At 43.0% G+C, this 21,008-nt stretch overlaps 2 protein-coding genes across 2 annotated transcripts in view; both read left to right on the top strand.

Moving 5' to 3' along the window:
• The window catches only part of KNDC1 (kinase non-catalytic C-lobe domain containing 1), a 57,995-nt gene extending 55,595 nt beyond the window's left edge, over positions 1 to 2,400 (top strand). The window contains exon 30 of the mRNA XM_064430960.1: positions 235 to 2,400. Coding sequence (XP_064287030.1) covers positions 235 to 466 — 232 coding nt within the window. The 3' untranslated portion in view covers positions 467 to 2,400. The remainder of the gene's footprint in view (positions 1 to 234) is intronic.
• Positions 1,039 to 15,531, top strand: LOC135306650 (homeobox protein HMX1-like). Its single transcript, XM_064430965.1, has 3 exons — positions 1,039 to 1,134; positions 2,907 to 14,859; positions 14,977 to 15,531. Exons 2-3 carry the CDS (start codon positions 14,323 to 14,325, stop codon positions 15,286 to 15,288), a joined length of 849 nt encoding a protein of 282 aa, XP_064287035.1. The 5' UTR covers positions 1,039 to 1,134; positions 2,907 to 14,322; the 3' UTR covers positions 15,289 to 15,531.
• The last annotated feature ends 5,477 nt before the right edge of the window (positions 15,532 to 21,008 follow it).

Genomic DNA, 21,008 nt, shown 5'->3' with positions numbered 1-21,008 from the left:
ATATCACCTATGTTTTTTATTATTGTCTAATGAGATAATGAGAGCTAATGCAGCATTTCACAATTAACAGTTCAAATTGTTTCATTTGTTTAGACATGTGACTAGAGGTACATATACGATAGAATAAAATGCTGGATGGCTTTCAATTTCCTTTAAGGTTTGTTTTTTGGTTTATGCTTTTGTTTTTATCATCAGCAAAACAAACTAATCTTTTTTACTATATTCTTTTACAAGAAATATTGCAAAAGTTGTGAGCCAAGTTCATGCCTTTCAAGAGAATCCTTATACATATGCACCAGATTTCAAGCTGCAGTCTTACCTCAGACAAAGAATAACTCGTTTTAAAGATGCAGACATTTCTGCCTTGGCAGCTGACAACTGTGCCAACTTCCATCAGATACCAGCAGAAAAACATTCTCGAAAAATTCAGGATACACTGCGCAGGATGAAAGCAACATTTCAGTAATTATTTATGTTTCATCTGTTCTGTTCTGGGTCTAGACTGTAAAACTGGATTAAGTTGACTTCACCTACTGGACCTACTTCCAAGAAAATACTTAAGTGAAGCAACATAAGATACTTTCTCAAGTTGAAATTATTATATTTCATAACATGGAATTATAAAATGCTGACTAATGAAATTTGAATCACTGGCAACTGAATGGCAGATTAAAAGAATAAAAAGAGAGATAAAATTAAAGAGAGTATAGATGAAAAGGCTTATTAATTTTGTTACTCTTCTTTAGCATAAATAATTAATTAGCCTGAAAACCAATATCTGAAAAATACTGTGGAAAAACATTAAAATTCTACCTTCTGTTGCCAAGTTGGCCTAGGAGAGTTCAAAGCATAATTCATTAAATGTTGAATCTATTTTTATATAAACCCAGTACACTAATATCCTGTCACATTGTGCATATAATTCAGAAACACAGATCCTCTGCTATTCATTAATTGTTGGTGTGTCTTGCTTTTATGTTGTGTATTATGAAAACTGCAACTGACATAAGTAACTGGCTGTCTATTTCTCCTACCAAGGAAGGAGAGAAATGCTATTGTTCAACTTTTTTTTTTTTTTGTTTGATTTTAAAATCATCAGACTAACCTGTTTCCAAATGAAAGTAAGATCTGAATGTAAGTATTACCAATGTTTTGCTCTGCTTCTGCACTCCTGGCATTGTGAAGACAGTAAATGTGAAATTGCTCTTTTCCATCTGTATTTGGCACAAGAGTCATTTTGCCAGTTTCTGTCTGTCTGCACATTTGAGTATGGCTTTTGCTTCTGAGATTGTTTTTGTAGATCACAGTGCTCCAGTAGCATCCAATAGAAGATAACCATGTGAAATTTGGATCTGCAACTTGTAAAACTGTGGTGCTAACCTATTCATAGAGCTTATGACCTTCTAAATGGCCATGAAATGTGTTGCTATCGCTAGAAAATTTGTTGAGCTACCCAGGTTTATGGAGGGCCAGAATGTTAAGGCTAAAAATTAGTTTAAAATACAAGTATTTCTACCAGAGGGAGCAATGGTAGTGTTGAATGAGAAGTAGGGACGGGTAAGAAACACTTAAATACTGTTCTGAAACTGATTTGCTTAGAACTGTGTTAAAAAAACTAAAAAGAAAATGTTTTGAGAGACAGGCAGATGTGAAGTATCTCATCGAATGTTAGTGATGGAGAAGGATAATGATGCAAGAAATGGGAGTGGGTACATGTCTGGTATTTTGCAGTTGTACTGTTGTGTTTGACAGAAATGCATGTGCACATGCTAAACTGTAGCTTTCTCAATGTATAAGAGGAGGGCTTCTCCTTTTCTTTGTCAGTAACAGCAATATTGCATCTCAACCCTCTCTCATCTTCCTCAGTAAAAACATGGTGTATCCATATGTTCCTTTAAATACTCAGTTACTTTTTCTTACTAATACAGTACTACTAACTTTTGGCTCTTATTGGTTTAAACATTGAAGAACTCAGTCCTCAACAGGGTTTTCTTGCTTTTGTCCTACTTTTAATATGATTTATTTTATTTACCATATGTAGGTTTAACATGTCATTAATTATGTATTCTAACTTACCCTTAGGGAAGTAAATTGTGTTGCTATTTCTCTAAAAATTGTCAAATGTGAAAACATTTAATATTTACCTCCTATCTTTATGATTTAAGAATGTTAATAATAACTTCAGACATACATTTCACATATTTTATCTGTATACATTTGTTTTAAATAATTGATTTTGTTAGTAGTTATTTGGGGTTTGTTCAATTAAAAATTATCATTTGCTTAAACCTACACCTTGCCTTTGAACAACAGTAAAATTTTAAGTAGCATAAGTTTTACTAAAATACTCCACAAGACTTGCTAATCACATGACCTTAATAAATTCATTTTATACAGTTACCAGTCAGACTTTTGAAATTGCTTTTGTGAATTTTCTTATAATTTATATTTTGCACTCATGAGAATTAGCTCATGTATTTCTTAGCTCTGTGTTACTACATCTAGAAAATATTGTTTATTCTATGACAATAAGTGGTACTATACAAGATTTTAAAAGTCAGCTCATGTCTTCTGTAAGTGCTTCAGTGTATCAAACTTTAAATTGCTATTAATGCATACATTGAGTTAAGGTACTACTTTGAGGTGTTTCCATCAATCAGACATTTCAGATTTTGCATTTAGACACCACTTCACAACAGCAACAAATATTAATAGCTAATGAAAAAAAAAAAAAACCATTCCTTTACAAGGAAACTACTTTGGTTTTGTCCATGAACACTGAGGTATGTGCATCTTATATGACACAGATTTCAGAAGAAAGTTGCATGTAGCATATAACTGTGCTGCTTATTTATGACTAACAAGGAGTAAGGGTTGAGCTAAAGTTTTTTTTTTTCTCTTTGTAGGGAATATTCTTTAAGGAAAAAAAAACAGGACAAAATATATCAAAGAAACATGTTCATTTTTATCTAGTTGGCAGAATATTATTGGCATCAGTAATGAAACTGCATGAATGAGGGACATTGCAGTCTGGCCCTGTGCTTCTGTTCCAATACCAAACTAGAATTTTTAGGGAAAAATACTTGAGTTTGTTCTTTAAGCCATAATTGCCACCAGCTATCTTAGCTCTTCCTCATTTTTTCCACGTTCCCCTCATCTTGCTTTTATGTTTATTTTTCAAACAGTGACCCATGGAGTTCTGAAATGAAGTCTGCTCCTTGGGAGATACTACAGCTGCTTTGTGTATTGGTGCCCTAGGCAGATGTTTGCCCCCAGGATCCCTGGGGTTTTCAATCCTCTTATGAGAGAGCTGGGGCGTGTGTCCTTCTTACACCAGCTCTGTTAGAAATCAGGTTTCCAGCTCCAACTCCTCCAGAAGCCTGGTAGGAAACAGGGATAGAATACAATTCGATCCTATGAACCATTCTGTAGAATCCCAAACCAAGGACCTGGCATATAATTAATGAATCAACACTGATTCATAATTCTGACAAATTCCTTTCCTTAGAAAATTTTCAACCACTTCCAGACTTGGCTTTGTGTATTGGCTTGGTTTCCTAAGCATTGCTGAGACTCAGTATTTCTGTGAGTACTCAACGTGATTTGCAAAGGCTTAAAACTTGAGGAAAATTTGTAAATAAAAAATAAACTATAGTTAGAAAGGGGTGTAAGCCATCAGTTTTTTCAATGTTAAACATACAGTTGATTGTTTCAATCCTTGATATTATGATGGTGGAAAGAGTGCAGATAAATTACTTTTCTTCCTTGTTTAAATTCAATCCAAAACATAACCTTGTTTAAATTCCAGGTGTTCTGTTTAGAGCTATCTTATCTTTTTTTTTTTTCAAAAAGTCTTTTTTTTCCTCAAAATATCCTTTATAAATAATTAGTTTTAAGTGAATGCTGAGCTTTGACAGACCCTCAAATCATTGGAAATGCAGGTTTGAACAATATTTGAAAACTAAAGTGCTATAAATCAAACTTAGTTGAGAGGTCATCTTTGGGATTTGACTGACTAAGAGATACTCTTCACCTATAAATGTTTTTGCCTTCAATAAGTTATTATAAATGTAAGACACTGCCCTCACTACAGTTTGGACTATAAAGGTGTTTTGGGAGTCTTTTCCCCCCAAGAGATCTTGTAATTATGATGGATGGAATATTCCACTGCAAATTTTTATATGGTTTCATAGTCTGATAACCCTCTAAAATACATGTGAGAATGAACAATTTCACATTTTAAATTCTTATTCAAAAATTCCTGCGGCAAGCAAGTTTGAAGAAACTTTTTATGTGGCTGTTTTTAATCCATCAATGAATGACAACAATTCTGCAAATAGATGCTTATTTGCTGTCATATGTGATAAAATTCATAAACAGTAACAGTAGTCAATTATTCACCTAAGTAGCAAAATTCCAGGATAACCAGCGTCACAGTCATAGACTAAGATTATTGGATTTTCTGGGGAAAAGGGAATAAGTTTCCCCAGGGAAGAAGTTTGGATTTTCTGGGAAAGAAGTGTCTTGATATCCTTTCAAGATATCTTCTAGTTCTCATTTGCTTGATGCAAAGAAGTGAAAGGGCAAAGGACTTGAAAATAAAAGGTGGAAGAGAATAAATGACTTCTGAGATGAGAGTACAGATCCACAGACATGAGCAAAGTAACTTTTCTCCATTAAGATAAACTACAGGTCAAAGGTTGGATAATTCTTTGTTGGGAATAAAAAATCTGCCAAAATTAGTGTATTTAAATAAAAGATAATGGACTGAAACCTAGAGAGAGATGTGGAGAACTCAACAGAGTGCCCAACAACTGTGTTTTGATGTTTAATCAACTAAGCTGATGAAATACTGAATATCCTAGGCTGCATCTGAAAATTGCAAGGATGAAGTCTTTGGAAATATCACAAATAGTCTCTCATTTATTGTTTCTCCAGACCAGGGGATGTGTTGAAGAACACTGTGCTCACATTCCTACCCATACCAGCTTCTTATCCCTCTGATGACAGCCAGGCTATGATTTGCTCTGAGCCCAGTGAGAGCACAATTCAGATACAGCTTTGTTTATATAAGCCAGTGCTGGAACCATAGGGAATAATCTTACTGTTTAAGATTTTACAGTGTTTAATAGATAAACTGTTGAAAATCTGCATGTGGAAAACAATCAAGATGAAAGTAACCATGGGACAACAGAGTTCATGATTCAAAGGAAAGAAAGAGATGAAAGAAGCAGAATAATAACACTGGACTTCAAAAAAGCAAACTTCAACAAATTCAAGGAATTGAATTGACATCCTGGGGAAGGAGTTAAAACACAAAGAAAAGTTCAAGAGAGCTGAGAGTTTCTAAGAGTTTCTAAGGCTGTATTTAAGTTTAACAGTCTATCCACATGCAGTGGAAAGAAAACTCAGAGAGCACTGTGGCTGCATTAGGGGCTCATCAATTACCTGAAAAAATCAAAAAAGAATGCTGGGGGAAAAAAAGTAGAAACAAGACAGCTACATTATCAAGAACAAATATAAAAGAACAGCACAGCAGGTTAGGAACAAAACTGGACAGACAAAAAAATTTGGCAGCAAGGGAAAAGCAAAACAATAAAAATTGATTTTTAAATATTTTTCTATTATACAATAAGAGCTCTCTGCTTCCCAGAAGAGGTAAGTATCAGATGGTACAAAAGCCTGGAGTGCTTGCTGTTCTACTGCCTCCCCTCTAAACAATGCCTGTCATAATCAAAGTTAACCAGGAATGCAGGTCAGAGGCTATCAAGCTAATTAGATGTATCATTACATTAAGTTCTGATTAAATCTGGTCTACAATAATAAGGAGGAAAATTGAAATAATCTTAGAATTACTTTATTTTTGATTGAGGAAGAATAAGTGAGTTCCCAGAGAACCAGAAAATAATACTACTTTTTAAAAATGGGCAGACCACAGGAATGAGTGGAAAGGCAAGGTAAAGAGAATGACAGAGAATCAGCCAGAAAAACTTTGACACTAAAAGAGTTACTGGAAAAGCTGTCTGAAATCTGCAAGCATAGAGACTAATTGAAAAGGCTGACATGTTTTTGTCCATTAAGTAATTTTAAATAACATAATGGTCAAGGTAACTGTCCCAAGACATAAAAACAGCATGTTGTACGTTGAAGTCAATAAATGCTTTGACAGCAGCTCGTCCTGGCCTGATTATACATTTGGTTGCTCAGATTCAGATGATGGGCCTGTAAGGTGAATACACAACTGGTTAATAAATCATTTCAAAGGGTAATTAACTTGCTTTTTGAATTGTGAAAGTGAATTGAGTGGGGTTAGGACTATGCAGATGTTATGAGTGAAAAGCAGGTGCAGAGCCCTCAGGGACAAGGCACAAAATAAGTGAGAGCTTTGGCTTTATCAAAAGTGTAGTGTTCCCACAGTGGGAATCCCAGAGCAGCAATGAAATGAGGACCCAAGGCACTGGAGCCCTGCTCAGGAGTGAAGCTCCAGGGAAAGTGCAGTGGGGGTGAGTAAAGAAATCTGTGCTAATTAACATTCCATACATATGCAATGCCCTGTTTTGCTCATTAGCTGCCCCATGTAATGCAGGTGCTGCTGTTTGAATTCCAAGATCTGCTGATGGCCTTCACCTTGGCACCCGTGCAGATGGAGGGAAGCAAACTATTCTGCCTTGCAGTAATGAGGTAAAACATGCTCAGTGAGAAGGGAACTATCACAGACACGGTAACAACAAGATAAGACCTGCCTGGGACTGTGCATAGTCAGATGAGGGAAGAAAACTATCCAGGATTACCATAAGGCAGTCTTTTCCCATCCTACACTGTATGGAATGTGTAGGAATGTCTGTGAATTTTACTGCTGAAATATAAGGTGGGATGGAAAGCACACTTATCCAACATACAAGCTTAGAACTCACAAGAACCATGATAACAGTTTCAATTTCAGCTTCAAGTCTTAGGGTTTTGAAGGATAAATATTAAATGAAAAATCACTACTGAGCTTCAGTAAAAATCTCTGGGGACTATAACAGATCACAAGCTGAATATGAATCCATGTGTGCAGTTTGCAAAAAGAAAAGAAGAAGGTGGGGGTAGAAGACCTGAGGTGTACTACATGAGAACTGCACGTGACAGAAGGTAATTATTTTGCTCTGTTTGGCAATAGAGAAGCATCAGCAGGAATTCTTTACCATTTGGGCACTGCGGCTAGGATACATACAGCCAAAATGAGAGAGTAGAGGACAACAATATGTGTTTAGAATCATAGACTGAGAAAGACTGAAAGAATTGGATTTACATAGACATGATTGGATTGAGCAAACCTATGAATGTGAAATGTTGCTGTAAAAAAAATTAGTAGCAGTAGGGGGTTTTGAGGGATTTTTTGTGTTCTGTGAAGCTTAAGCACTTGATTTTGAAACAAGGATGATTTTGTTTCAGTTTTTACATTTGAAGGCTTCCTGTGAAATACTGGAATAGGTTACTTGTCTGTAACACACCTCTGAGGTCTGCTTTCTTGTGAATTTTTAAGAACAAGTGAGATAAAACTCCGTCATAAGTGCATAGGCCTTGTTCCTTGAAGGGAGAGGGACTCAGTAGGGATCTTCAGTAAAGTAAACTGGGCACTAATTCAAATACTTGCCTGCAATCAGGGAGTTATATTAATTTGATTATTAATTTAATTGTATTCCAGTCAGTTCCATTTTCAGAGTTTTATTTGCATTCTTCCACTGATACATACCAGAAGTAGGTGATGCTGTGGGATGAGTTGCTAGAACTGATGTCAGAGATGTTGTACAGGGATGCTGAATTTCCTTTCCATACCTATGCTAAAGCAGTGAAAAAGTGATTTGATGCTAAGAGCAGCAGCAGGGGCGGTAGGGGCAGAGCCTGCCATGCTCTATCCAGCACTGTCCGTGTGCTGGGTGAGTCCCCTCAGCTGCCAGGAGCTCAGTGCCCATCCCGGGAGTGTTCCTGTGTACATGGGGCACTCAGGGACATGCTTCAGTGGTGAACTTGGATTAAGGGCTGGACTCGATGGTCTTCGAGGTTTTCTCCAAACTGAAAGATTCCCTGATTCAGCCTCAGCTGACCCTTTACTGCTTCCCTTCGCTTGTGTGGCAGCTTTCTGGCTGTGAAGTCTGGCTGTAACCAGGAGATGGCACACGAGGTCCTCTGCAGCGTTTTGGATGGTGCTGCTGCGCCGGGAGCAAAGGGAGACTGAAAAACGATCCGCTGTTCAGATGTCTGCCCAAACCTTGCCTATTAGAAACATGCAAACACGAAATGGCAGGGTTTTTTAATATGGCATTTGCAAAATGAACATGTATTTATATTCAGCGTTCAGCTCTCCCTGTAATCTTTTAGAGAACATGCATGCACATCGTCATAGTCTTAAATCCTGTTTACCTTCCATCGATGTGTAATACACTCATTTCTGTAAAACCTGGCAAAAGAATTACCCTGCACTGTCTGGAAGAAACATAGACATCGAATTGCAGGTTACAGGGGCAGAGTTAAGCATCTTAACCTAACTACATTCCTGTCCTCACCCACTAAGCCCAGCTTTTCCCTCCTCAGTAAACAAGGGGAATGTCAGGACATGTCTGTGCTCCCTGTTTGGGGTAAGTGAAGGCAGATGTACAGTGTCATTTATGCTCTGTTGCTACAGTTACGTATCCTGCCAAAATTCTTCTCTTCAGGCAATAGTAACATTTGCAGGATACTTGATGTAAGTGACTGGAATAAGGGAAACAGGAAGAAATGGTGTATAGTGGGGAATACAGATGAAGGGAAGAAATAACTAAAAATGTGAAATGGAGAAGAGCCTTGAAGTCAGTAAAAAAAATTTTAAAAAGGAAAGGTTATTTCCATTTAATTTGAACAGATTGGTTTTGGAGCAATACAAGGACTTGATTTATTTTAGGTGTAAGTTAGGGGGGAAGGAAGAGACAGTAAAACATTTACACTGCTGAGACCAATGCATTTCAAAGCAGCATTGTGTGGCATAGAGCAGGATGGGCACAGAGCTGATTGATGTCCCAGGGCTGCCAGCTGTGATAGCTCATTCTCCTGCTGGCTGACTCATCATGCTCAAATGCTAACTCTGGAATCAAGAGGGAAAATTATTCATCCTTTAATAGCCGAAATTGAAAAGTTACTTTCAAGAGTAATAAATGCTTTGGTCAGTATAATTTCTTTCTGAATTTCTTTAGATTTGTGGGAAGTATGAATGTAATGGAAAATTTCTGATTTAATGCACTCTTACATGTTGCTAAATGTAACTTTAGAAGTAAACATCATGGAAAAAAGTCTCTCAGCAAAGACTGAAAAAGAAAAAGGCCTTGATGTAAAATGTGAAGTTAGCCTCTCTGTTAGGTTTTGAAAAGATTGCAAGGTGTCTAAGTGTGTCTAATTGTTTTTAAAGTCTAATTTCTAGTCTAAACAGAATTAAACCAACAACAGATTTCTGAGCCGTTTCATTTGAGCAGTGTCCATAGAGATCTCCCTCTGGCAATATGATAGCAATGAGTGCTGAAGTAGCATTTACATTCCTGAAACTTGGATGGTTTTCCAGCTAGAATACTTTGTTTAATAATAAATAAATAAACAAAAGACTCTGCTTCTGTACCTTGCTTCTGTAACAAGAGCAGTACATGTTCTAAATGTGGTCCTGCTTCATACTGAATTTGACTTGTTTTTAATAAGCTTAAATTTTACTAAGGAGCCATTAAAACAAGTGTTTTCTTTATTAATATTTGCAGCATGTCTCTGCAGAATATATATATTTTTAAAACATTTCACTGGTTCTTTTTTAGCTGTTTGGTTGCAGCCTTGTGTTAAGGAGCCGTGGGAGCTTTTGGCATTTTGAGTGCTATGTTGATTTATATCAATTCCAAACATGATGAGACGTTAAATTTTCATCTGTGCATTGTCACTCCTTTATACCAGGCCCTCCTGGTATTTATGCACATATGGTCTTTAAATGCCTTGTGGAAAAGTATCTCTTATTTTGTCAAAGAGGAAAGATAATAATTGTTAATTAAGAGATTAGTTGGAGGCCATTTATAATGCTTTTAAGTCCTAAATAGTGATTACTCAGAAGCTGAATGTGTGGATAAGCACACCAGGGCAAAGTCTGTGTAAATTGCATTTCAGATGCCAGCAGCCCTCGTTTTCCTGGGCAGACCTTCACGGGAAATCTGCATGTCCACAGGTGGACATAGCCCCTGTGTGCCGTCACTCTTTGAGTTGCATCTCCACCTAGCTACTCCTAAGAACCACAAATTCCCTCTCACAGGACCCTCCAATGGGACAGGGTCCCTTGCTGGTGCAAAATGACAGTCCTTTCCTTTGGTCTCGTGTACCCAGGGCAGCAAGGCCAGGGGTGGCAGTTCTCCCTGTCCCTGGGGGAACCCGAGGTAGTGCCACCCTCAGCTGCTCCCTTCAGTTCCTCCACAGCTCCAATAGTGAGGGGACATCTCAGCGAGGGGACAATCCTGCGCCCCTGCAGGGCTCTGAGCTGGCTTACTGGGGCACAGTTGAGCTTTGGGCTGCAAGATGAGGAGCCACAATTAATTCTCAAAGGCTGAGGTGTAATCCCAAAATATTTCTATTTATTATCTGTTATCCAATATTTCTAGATATTATCCACTGTCTAGTAGGCAGCCAAGCAGGAAGTTCTGCAGAACCTCCTCAACATGAGACCAGTGTTGTGAGTGAAGATTTCTGCAAAGCTGAAGGGGAAGGTGCTGCCCCCCCAGAGAAGGCAGCTGTGTATTCTGCAAACATCTGCATAGAGTATTACCATTATCTATGGTAATGGATCTCCCGACTCCTGCTAGTGGCAATCGTGTTGGTATGTCTGAGCTCTTTGTCTCTGCCCCCCTGTAGCAGCAGAGTAAAAGCTGCTGTCTGTCCCTGCCCTACTCTGACAAATTTCATTAGCATGAGCAGGTTTGCATCTCTTTGGTAATACCACTTGGTTTCAAACATGGTATTTCTGAATCACAGTTTAACAGGAGATTTTCAAACAAGCATTTAATGAATAATAGATAGAAACAGAAAGAATGCAGCTTAAGAATTTTAGATAAAATTAAACTAGCAGCTGTTAAATATTGTAGCAGTCATTACATTCAGAAGTAATCTGCTACCTGTCTAAGAGACTTACACATTTTATGTGTAATGGAAATGAGATTTGGTTTAATCTTGTCACACCATGATCAATTTGTGTCTCTGGGAGCCCAGCATTTGACACCACCTTTCTGCAGTGCCATTTGCTTCAATACAATGCAATTAATAAACCAGCAGTGTATAAATATGTAATTTGCAGTTCAGATGGTAAAAAGTCTTCAAATCAGTAAAGACAGATGTATCAGTGGATGATAAAACTCAATATTTTCTATTTTTAGAGCTCCATCATAGGTCATGTATTCTTCTTGTCCTATACAGACAGCTTGCCAAGTGTCTTTATTTCTTAACATAATGCTGGAAAAAGCAATGGCATAGAAATAGACTCTTTCATATTTTTAAAAACTATTTGTATAGAGATATATATGTTATATAGAAGAACATAAGTAGCATATATTATTTATACTTATACATAATATTCTGTAAGAACTAAGACTGGAAATAATTCTGGGCACATGGGACATTTATCTCATTGGGATGGGATTGTGCCCCAACTATGCAGAATGCTGTTACAGCGATCAGAAATATTTAAATTGAGAAGGAAGCTTGCAGAAAAGTTACACTTTCTTTTTCTGATGTTCATGAGAATTAGTCCTTGAGAATGGCATTTTGCCTGACTGCGGGGGAGGCTTGGTAGGGTTCTGCAAGCAGCCAGTGGCACTGATATTCCCAGTTCTGACTGGAGAGCTTGCTGCCAGGCCCCATGTTAAATGCAGTTGAGTCAGGAGACTTGTCCTTCAGTAATTCAGTGAACAGAGCACATTCGTGTATGTCTCCTCTCCATCTCCTGCCTGCTTGGTCTGCTCTGTGAGATATATTGCCCACAGGACTGTCTAATGCTCAGAAGTTCTGGGATTTTAAAATTTATCCTCAGGTCTGTGGTGAGGGAAGTCTTCATATTTACCTAAAGAAAAGAATAATTAAGAGCCTGAAATATCCAAGGTGGGATCGGGGGATTGGTGGGGGTGTGTGTTATTAAACAGGAAATTTAAAAGCAATTTTGTACTGTCTGGTCAAATAAACTTTCTAAACTTTCCATTGTTAATCAGAAAATGCTTGGGAATGATAAATGGATGAGGATTCAAATAAATAGATCTCAAACGATTCCATTTGTTTGGTGAAAAAAACCCCCACAAATATGTATATGTGTGTGTGTCTTCTTGTGAGTGTGTGTCTGACAGGCTTTGTCCATGCTAGAAATGTTTGTGGCCTTCTTCAGGTAGATACATGGGAGGAGTTAGTGCTTGAATGTTTATTTACATATTTTTACACAATTTTTCCTCCAGGAAGCTTGCTTAGTGGGCTCAGGCTGCAATGTCAGTCCCTACCTACACAGGCCAGAAATGAAGGACTCCAGGAGAGCTCTGGTCATTTATGGTTGTGGTTCCAGATCGGTTATGAGACACCTTTAAATAGAGGTGACAATTTTGTTTCTGGTTTTGTTTGGTTAGAGACAAACTCATGAACAGTGTCATCACTGGTTGAGCAAAGCAGAACTCACACTATGCCATGAAAATGAACAGTCAATGACAGACAGAGCCTAAAAGGGGTTCACAAGTCAAACTTGAATATAGTTCAATGAAACAATTTTCTGATGAACAAAAAACTGTAGGATTTCTTGATTAATGGATATAGCAAGTGTATTTGGAGTTGACAAGAGATTTGGTTTGGTTTAGGAAAAATTGACAAAGAGGATTTTAATGAAACTTCTACTGGATTAATATAAAGAAAAAATATATCTGTATAATGTTAAAACTGAGTACACTGGAAGATTTAGACATAAACTAAGTAGGAGGGTTTTCAGTCTTCAAACCTCTGCCTCACCAACAGTCTAAGAAAGAATTGGAACTGTGGTTACAGTAACTGTTATCACAGAGAAAGTGAAGGCTGAGAAATGCAGCCAGAGTGGCAGAATAGCAGGTTGGCCAAGTCACAGGGTAGACAGACAGCAGAGCACTGGGTTTGTGTGGTGGGTGAGTGTAAAGCAGCAGGCAAGAACAAGGACAGATGAATGAGATGTGCAGTCATGATCTCTGGAGGCAGACTGATACCAGGCAGGGCTGTGATGGAATTATCAATGCAGTGGAAGTCCCACTCTGTTCTTGCCCAGGAGAGGAGGGTGAAAAGGGGAGGGAATTCATGGCTACCCTGCGGTGGAGAACTGCCCATAAAGCAGCAAGAGCCTTTTATCAATATACTTCAGAGGCTTTACTGCAGCAGCCAAGTGTTCCTGCTGCACACAAAACTCAAAGATGAACGGGAACGTTTCTGAAAGACGTACATAAGGTAGTAAAAAGAAAAAGGTAAGATAGCAGAGAAATCTGGATGACCTGCATAGCTGCAAGAGATCTGGGAGGGAAGATATGACATGAGTTCTGTAATTTCAGCAGAACTCTCAGCAGAATGTGAATTCTAAGGCAGTAATTGTCATTTTCTGATTCCTTAGTCCAGAAACCATACTTTTATATAAACGACCAGAAGCCTGTCGATTCATAGAATCCAATGACCTTGACATTTACCTTTCTCTGTTTCACAAACTTCTCCTCCAAACTCCCTCAGCCTGTGCCTGGTGCTTTATAACCTGAGGCTGCAATCCCGGAGAACCCAGTGACTGAGTTTCTCCGCTTGCCTGGCTGAGGCTGTCTCGGGAACGCAGTGCTCGGCCCAGAGAGGAGAAGAACAGGGCCTGATGCTTGAAAAGGAATGGAACAGCAACTCCAGGGGGAGATCGGAAGTAGCAGCGTCCCTTCTCCCTCCAGCGGCCGGGGATGCTGCGCTCCCCCGGGGGTACATTCCCCAGCGCCGTTTGAGGCTGCTCAGCTCCATAAATGCCATTTGCATGGGGATAGGATGTAACAAGAGCTGTAAATCACTGACGGCGGAGTGAACTCCTCAGGGGCAGACACGGCGGAGCCGAGCCTCCGAGAGCTGGGGCAATGTGTGAACGATATCTTTTGTTGGGGGGAGAGGACTGATGGCAATTAGATGATACTTATCTGGCCCTTTGATGTGTATTTACACAAACAACGTTTTCCTCCGGGAGTTGCTCTATAAAGGAGGCCCGTGCTCCCCGACACGCTCCTTCCCGGCATCTCCGAAGCAAGGCACGATGACCAAGGCCCCTTTCTCCGTGGAATGGTTGTCCCAGAGCAGCCAAGCTCTCAAGAGCCCCACCAAGGGCTCCCCACACCGAGCATCGTCCGCGGGCCACCGGAGCGAGCGGAGCCAGGAGCGGCCGGCGGGCCCGCGGGACGGGACGGGCGGCAGGAGCCGGGAGCGCCCGGCGGCCACTCCCGCCGCAGGTACCGAGGGACACCGGGGGGTTCCCGGGCGGGGGCGGCGGCTCTGGGACACCCCGGCACCGGGACGGCACCACTGCTCGGGGGCGGCGGTTCCCCACGCGGTGCCCGGGCCCGGCTGACCCTTTCCTTCTCCTCATCCCTGTGCCCAGGAGCAGGCGGGAGGCCATCGGGAGCGGAGCAGCCGGTGCCGGAGGAGGGTCCCGAGTGCCCGGGCCCCGAGGAGCCGTGCGGGCGCGGCGGGCGGCGGCTGCGCACGGCGTTCAGCGCGGAGCAGATCAGCACCCTGGAGAGCTCCTTCCAGCGGCAGCAGTACCTGGGCGCCGCCGAGCGCCGGCAGCTGGCGGGCAGGATGCGCCTCTCCGAGGTGCAGGTGAGCGCGGGCGAGGGCTCGGTGAACGGCTGCGGCACGGCTCCAAATAACGAGATAATCAAGCCTGGGTGGCGTTGTAACCTCGTCTTTTCTCCTTCTCCTGTACCCTTCCCCCAGATCAAGACCTGGTTTCAGAACCGGCGGATGAAGCTCAAGCGGCAGCTGCAGGAGTTGAGGACGGAGCCCTTCTGCAGCCCCGCTCTCCCGTACGGACCTCAGGGCGCTGTGGTGCCCCTGCCGCTCCCATACGTGGCCCGGCCACCCCCTCTGCCCCGGCAAGGAGCTGCCTCTGAGGGCTTCCCTGTGGCGGCCCTGCCGGCACCCGCCCTGGACCTCAGCAGCGCCTGCAGAGCACAGCCAGTTGGCTTTTGGGCAGCACCCTGCTTTGTGGGCTACCGGGACCCCAGGGCTTTCCTGCTGGGTGTCTGACCCTCCGATACCAACTAGGACTAAAGAGGATTTGCACTACTGACAGATATCTGGGCTGCTCTCGTCCGTAACTGCTTGGTGGAGTTATGATGCAGCACCGATCTAAACATTTACAAAGACATGCTGGACAATCTGAATCATGGACTTCAGGCCCTTGCATTTATAGGCAACTGTAAAATATAAACGGGGTGGGACAAACAATAATATAAATGGAATCTTTTAATAAACCTATTTTTTTTCCCAGCTTTCATGTGAATTCCTTTCTCAAGGATTGTAGAGGTATTCATCCTGCCCCGAAAGAAAGCTCCTCTTCACTTAAAGAAACATAGACTCCTTCTTACCTAGATTTGTTCTGCCCCACCTGCAATTTACTCTGCCGCTGAATGCGAAAAAGCGTGAATTTCTCTGTCTTCTAAAGCAGGTATCCAACCCCTTCTGCTGCTTTCTGCCATGGAACTGTGGTTTTAGCAAAACATGTGTATACACCTGCTACTTAATACTGGGCTTGGTATAGTTGCAGAACAGATGCTTTTAAGATTTAAAAAATTACTTTCTAAATAAGTATGCTATTATATCTTCACATTTCAATGAGCTGTCTCATTAGTAAGATTAGTAAGAACCTCTTACCTAAACAGATCATGGAAAGGATCTTGAAATTTCTTATCTAGGAAACAGTATCTAGTCATCTCACATGCAGTTATCTGGGTACAAAGGTGACGATCAAAAGAATTTTAACATTCCAAAGCTGGTTTTCCATAAGTGGCAGTAAAATTCCTTACCACTGTGCTATGCACTTTTAAAGTTTGGATAATGAGCTAGTAAACTGATTATCAAAATGGCCTGATTTCAGGCCAGAAAAAGGGCTCTGAGAAATGATCTTTGACTGTGAGTTGACATAAATCTTTCAAAGTCAATTGTCAACTAACATGAAAAGAGCAATAAAAATTTCCATTACTGTAGAGATGATCTGGGGGGTTACTAGGATATTTCCGGCACACTGGTAATTTTAACTCCTGTAATGAATGGTCTGAGGGTTCTCTATCAGCCTCCTTCAATATCTTTTGTATACAGAGGCAAATCTCTCGCTTGTTCCCTTGCCTGGTGAAAAGCAACATTATGTGCTGCTGTGGGGAGTGGGCTTTGCAGTCACCTCTGCAATCTTGATCTTTTTTTTTGTAATCTATGCTGTATTTTTCTAGTCTTTTGAGACAGTAGTATTTGTTTGTAATTGCACAAATTGTGTATCTCTAATGCAAGAGTTTCAGCTAAATTAAAAAGGGCTCAGGTGCTATCAGTCTTGCTGAGATCTCAGGAACATTACAGTTATGGATTAAGGAAGTTTGTTGACGCATAAGTAAAATTCCCATTCGATGGAGGCTTATTGCTCAAAGTCAGGGATCATTAAACGGTAATATTGATTTGAAGAAATCTCTCTGACTCTTTCAAACATCATTGGGGAACTGGGGTGTCTCCAAAAAGAGCTGCAATCGTGAATATTTCCCTCTGCTCTAAAGCAGTCATGTGTAAAATAACAAAACAATCAAGGCCAATAAATGTACAATTAAAAAAAATTAAACTCCATGTGGCTATTGTGTTTTCAAGGGAGTAATGATTGAAGGGTTAGGAGTTCCCTTTATAATCTCGTATGGCCACAGAGGAGAGCCCCGCCACTCCTCCAAATGCTCTGTTCAGCTCGTACGACAGGAATAATGGTAATAACCCTTCCTGCTCTCAGAAGGCAGAGCGGCGGCATGGGAAGCTGGGGGTGAAGGGACAGGGCGCTCTCTGAGACCACCGGGACTCCCCGCAGCGTTCCGGGAGCGCCCCAGCCCGGGCCAAACGGGGGAGGGTGAAAGGGAAGTGGGCATGGGCAGCGCCGCAGCTGGGCCCGGGGAAAGTGAGAGACAGATGGAAAGGCTCCGGAGGAGAGAGGGAGAACAAAGTGCTCCCGCCTGCTGAGGGGAGCTGCTTCCTGGGAGGAGAACTGCGGGGATGGCGTTTGTGCAGGGGAGGAGGGTGTCATCGTCCTACCCCAATGCTAAAAAGGGAGAGGCAGGAGCACTCTCTTATGGGTCCCCATGTCCCCGGGGAGAAGTGAACTGGGGTGGCTCTGAACGAGCCCTCTTTCCCTGGGTCGGCCCTCCCCGCTCCCGGGCTCGTAACGCGGGGCTGCAGCCGCCGGGCTGGGCTGTCCCGTTCGACGGGCGAGCGGCGCGGAGCCGGCCCCAGCCTGCGCCGCCTTGCCCTCCCCTGCCCTGCCCTGCTCAGCCCAGCCCCGCTCTGCCCAGCCCTGCCCTGCCCAGCCCTGCCCTGCCCTGCCCTGCCCGCACCCGAGCTCGGCTCCGCCGCGTCCGGCGGTGCCCGGAGCGGGGCAGCAGCTTCCCCTCCGTGCAGAGGTTTGGAGCCAGGCAGAGCCAGCCGGTGCTGCCGGGGACAGCACGCAGTGCTGCCGTCCTTGCCGTGGTTTAATCCCTCGGGGTTTGTGGGGCCAGGCGCGGTGCGAGGCCGAGGGCAGCAGCCCCGGGGCGGTCTCGGGGACGGAGGCTCAGCATCCCGGGTGGGTGTGTGCGGCTCCCCGTGCTCTGGCCGAGGCTGGCAGGTCTGCGCTGGTTAGCGGGACTAACGGGGCGTCCCAGCTCTGGGCGTACGAGCTGCAGAGCGGCTGGCCAGGCAGAAGCCGCTCTCTGTTCGAAAGGGTGCTAATGGTCACTTAACATAATGACTCCTTGGGCGCAGGTATATTCAGCAAGCACATGAAATACTTTGCCAGTGTTTTGGCAGGTCTAGCTTGCAAATAACTCTTCTATTTCCCGGTAATTGCTCAAATGAACGCGACAGGTGATGCTCAGTTGGCTGAGTCCCTAATGGTGTCAGGTTCCTCCGAATGTCTACATGACAATTTATCTCCGACCTGCAAAAACCGGCTTTCTCTAGAAGGCAACTACTAGGTTCCAGTTGTCTAGAAGGCTTTATGTGAAGTAATTTCACTTTTGCTGAAGTTGTCCAACTGCGTCATTAAAATGTGAACGCACGTTTTTCCTTTGATCTGAGAGAAAGAAACACGGACTTCATGTTTCATGGCACGACATGACAGGAATTCAAACATCCTGCTTGTTTGAATTTCTCCTTCACTGTGTTTTAGCCCTGGCAGCAGTACAGGGGCACTAGTGTCAGTGATACCTGCACGGTCGCAGCCCCTCGCAGGAGATGGGAGCGGTCCGGCAGCGCGGCGGGGAGCACCCCGCCTTTGTGCCATCAATCGCACCGCAACCACCCAGCACCGGAACGCTCTCCAGCAGCACAAAGCGGTGGGGGCAAGTGAGATACAAATGGAGAAAGAAAAAAAAAAAAAAAAGGAAAAAAAAAAAAAAAAGCCTGGTCGATTAGCTGGGGAGGAGCAGTTTAATGCTCGTGGGGTGAAATTGTCGGAACCCCCCGGCCCGGCGGCTCTCGAGGAAGAGGCTGTATAATCTGGAAACTGGGCTCCCCGGGGAGGAAAAGGGGATGGGAGGGGAAAATTGCCGCAGCGCTAACTTCAAAGACCTTCTCCCCTGCAGTGCGTGCGCGGAGGGGGAGAAACCTGATTGAATTAACACCGCGGGGCGGGGGAGCCGCCAGCAGCCGCGCTCCGAACCGCCCGTCCCAATTTGGCTAAAGCAGCCATCAGGGCACTGGGAATAGCATAGGGGTGTATCACCCCCCCTGCAGCTCCTAGACATGGTGGAGCCACTCCAGGGACCTCTTTACAAACTAGGTGAAGTTATTCGGCGTTGTGTGCTAATCGAGAGAGATCTCGCACTGTTAGGCCATTACATCTAATTGCTGCCCATTATCTCTTTCTTTGATACTCAATTAGATGACCATTAACTTGATAAATCCCACCGAAGTGGAGGGGGGAAGAAAGAGGAGAGACTTCTTGGCCTCGACATGTTCCTTGTGTAGATTTTACTGCTCTTCCTTTATACTTGTGTCTTAAACTCCTAGGCTTCAACCTACTGTTATCCTCTAATAGCACCTAGCAGGGAGCTAATCCCAGTGTCTCTTCGGTATTCAGGTAGGCTAAGTGCTTTAGTTTTTATTTCAGCTCCTAGTTACTCTGCCTGGGCCATTCTGAACAACTGTGGAGGTGTCACAAGCCTTCAGGCGCTGTGGCCATGGGGCGCATTGAAATTCAAGTGCTAGTTTGTTTCGAGCTAACTTGCGCTTAACTCATCCAGGTGCTTTGTCCATTAGTTCTGCAAAACACGCAGAAATATTTCCCCGATAAATCGTTTTTAATGCAAAGCGCGTGTTGGCTCTCACAGTGCCTGAATGGGGATATCTGGGCTTGCAGCCTGAGTCGGGAGGGAAGCGGGTGAAGCGCTGCCGGCTGAGTCAGTAGCATTTGTCATTTATTGCGTGTTAGCCCGCATTGTTCCCGTGGGCAAAGGAGCGGCGGCCTGATGGCACTGTTAGTGTTCACGGGTACTTCAAACAGAAAAGCATCTATTCCCAAACAATCGATCTCGTTGATGCCTAATTGACTATCTAATAGCACCTATCAGGACATCAAAGCAGACGCTGAATAACCAAGTTAGCATTTCCAAAGGGGAGCAGTGGAGGGTACAAACAGCCATCAGCTGTCCCACCGGCCAGGAGCGCAGCCCGGGCCCCGTGCGCCTGGGGTTCCTGGGGCCCCTTCTGAAGCAAACTGTCCTGTCTCGCCTGCACTTTTAGCCGTGTTAAAACCCCGTTCCTTAAAAAGCGCTCACTTGCCTCTGAAGGGATGCTACACTTCCCCAGGCTCTCTCCTCCTGCCCATTGCGCAGCTAAACAAGTTTTTTTTTCGTGGTGTTCCAATGTTGGAGTCTTTTTGGTTTGGATTTGTTGGGTTTTTCGCTTTCTCATAGTGGAGCGGGTGGCATTGCACCCCCTATCGTCTCCACTCCTCTGGTTTTGTCAATAATAAATTGGAAAATCTGTGCTTTTCATAAATATAACTAGGATGTGATGGAGTCACTATCCCAGATCAGGTGGCCTAGTACATCGACTCTCAATTTATGATAAATGCTATGATAGTGTCTGTATATTGTTTTGGGGGTTTTGTTTGTGTTTGGTTTTTGGTTTGTTTGTGGGGTTTTTTTGTGGTTTTTTGTTTTGGTTTTTTTTGGGTTTTTGTTTTGTTTTTTTTCATGGTTACTTACAGACATGGCTAGCAGGTAGAAAGTTTGCAACATGAAGATTTGCCCAACTATGCTAGCAATTATCATTCCCCTTGAGAAGGACTATTTTTCTGTTGGCAAAATATGTCCACTTTTTCTTAATGTTTTCATGCAAAATCAATGTGATGGTCTGCTGAAGGTGGCCTTGGCACATCAACAGCATTCCTGGATAACAAAAGTGCTTCAGCATCTGGCAAAGGACGAGTATTTAGTGTCTTGCAGCTTGAACGATGGGCTGGACCTTCCTCAGGCAATACCTTCACGCTGTAGAACTGCTGCATGGTTCCCATGGTTTACATGCCATGTGTGCACAAAGCCTCAGATGAAATATTCCCAGGCATACCAGTGAGAGAAATCTACCATTTGTCCTTAGAAGTCTTGCAGAGCTCACACGAGAAGAGCACTCTGTCCTGACAGCCGTAGCTGTAATTATCACATCCTGGCACGAATCGCTGCACTGACGTTCGGGGTATCATACCGAGTCACAAGAGTGCATAAGCTTTCAGGACATTTCTTGAA

Source organism: Passer domesticus, chromosome 8, assembly GCF_036417665.1.
Source record: "Passer domesticus isolate bPasDom1 chromosome 8, bPasDom1.hap1, whole genome shotgun sequence".
In the NCBI taxonomy this organism is placed as follows: Eukaryota; Metazoa; Chordata; class Aves; order Passeriformes; family Passeridae; genus Passer; species Passer domesticus.
The sequence above is the reverse complement of the archived record's forward strand: the minus strand, read 5'-3'. Positions and strand labels throughout refer to the sequence as shown.

Excerpts from the sequence above, each read along its gene's own strand:
- LOC135306650 (XM_064430965.1), top strand. The coding sequence starts at position 14,323 with ATGGTTGTCCCAGAGCAGCCAAGCTCTCAAGAGCCCCACCAAGGGCTC. Across the intron at positions 14,860-14,976 it reads TGCGCCTCTCCGAGGTGCAG|ATCAAGACCTGGTTTCAGAA; the intron begins GTGAGCGCGGGC and ends CCCTTCCCCCAG.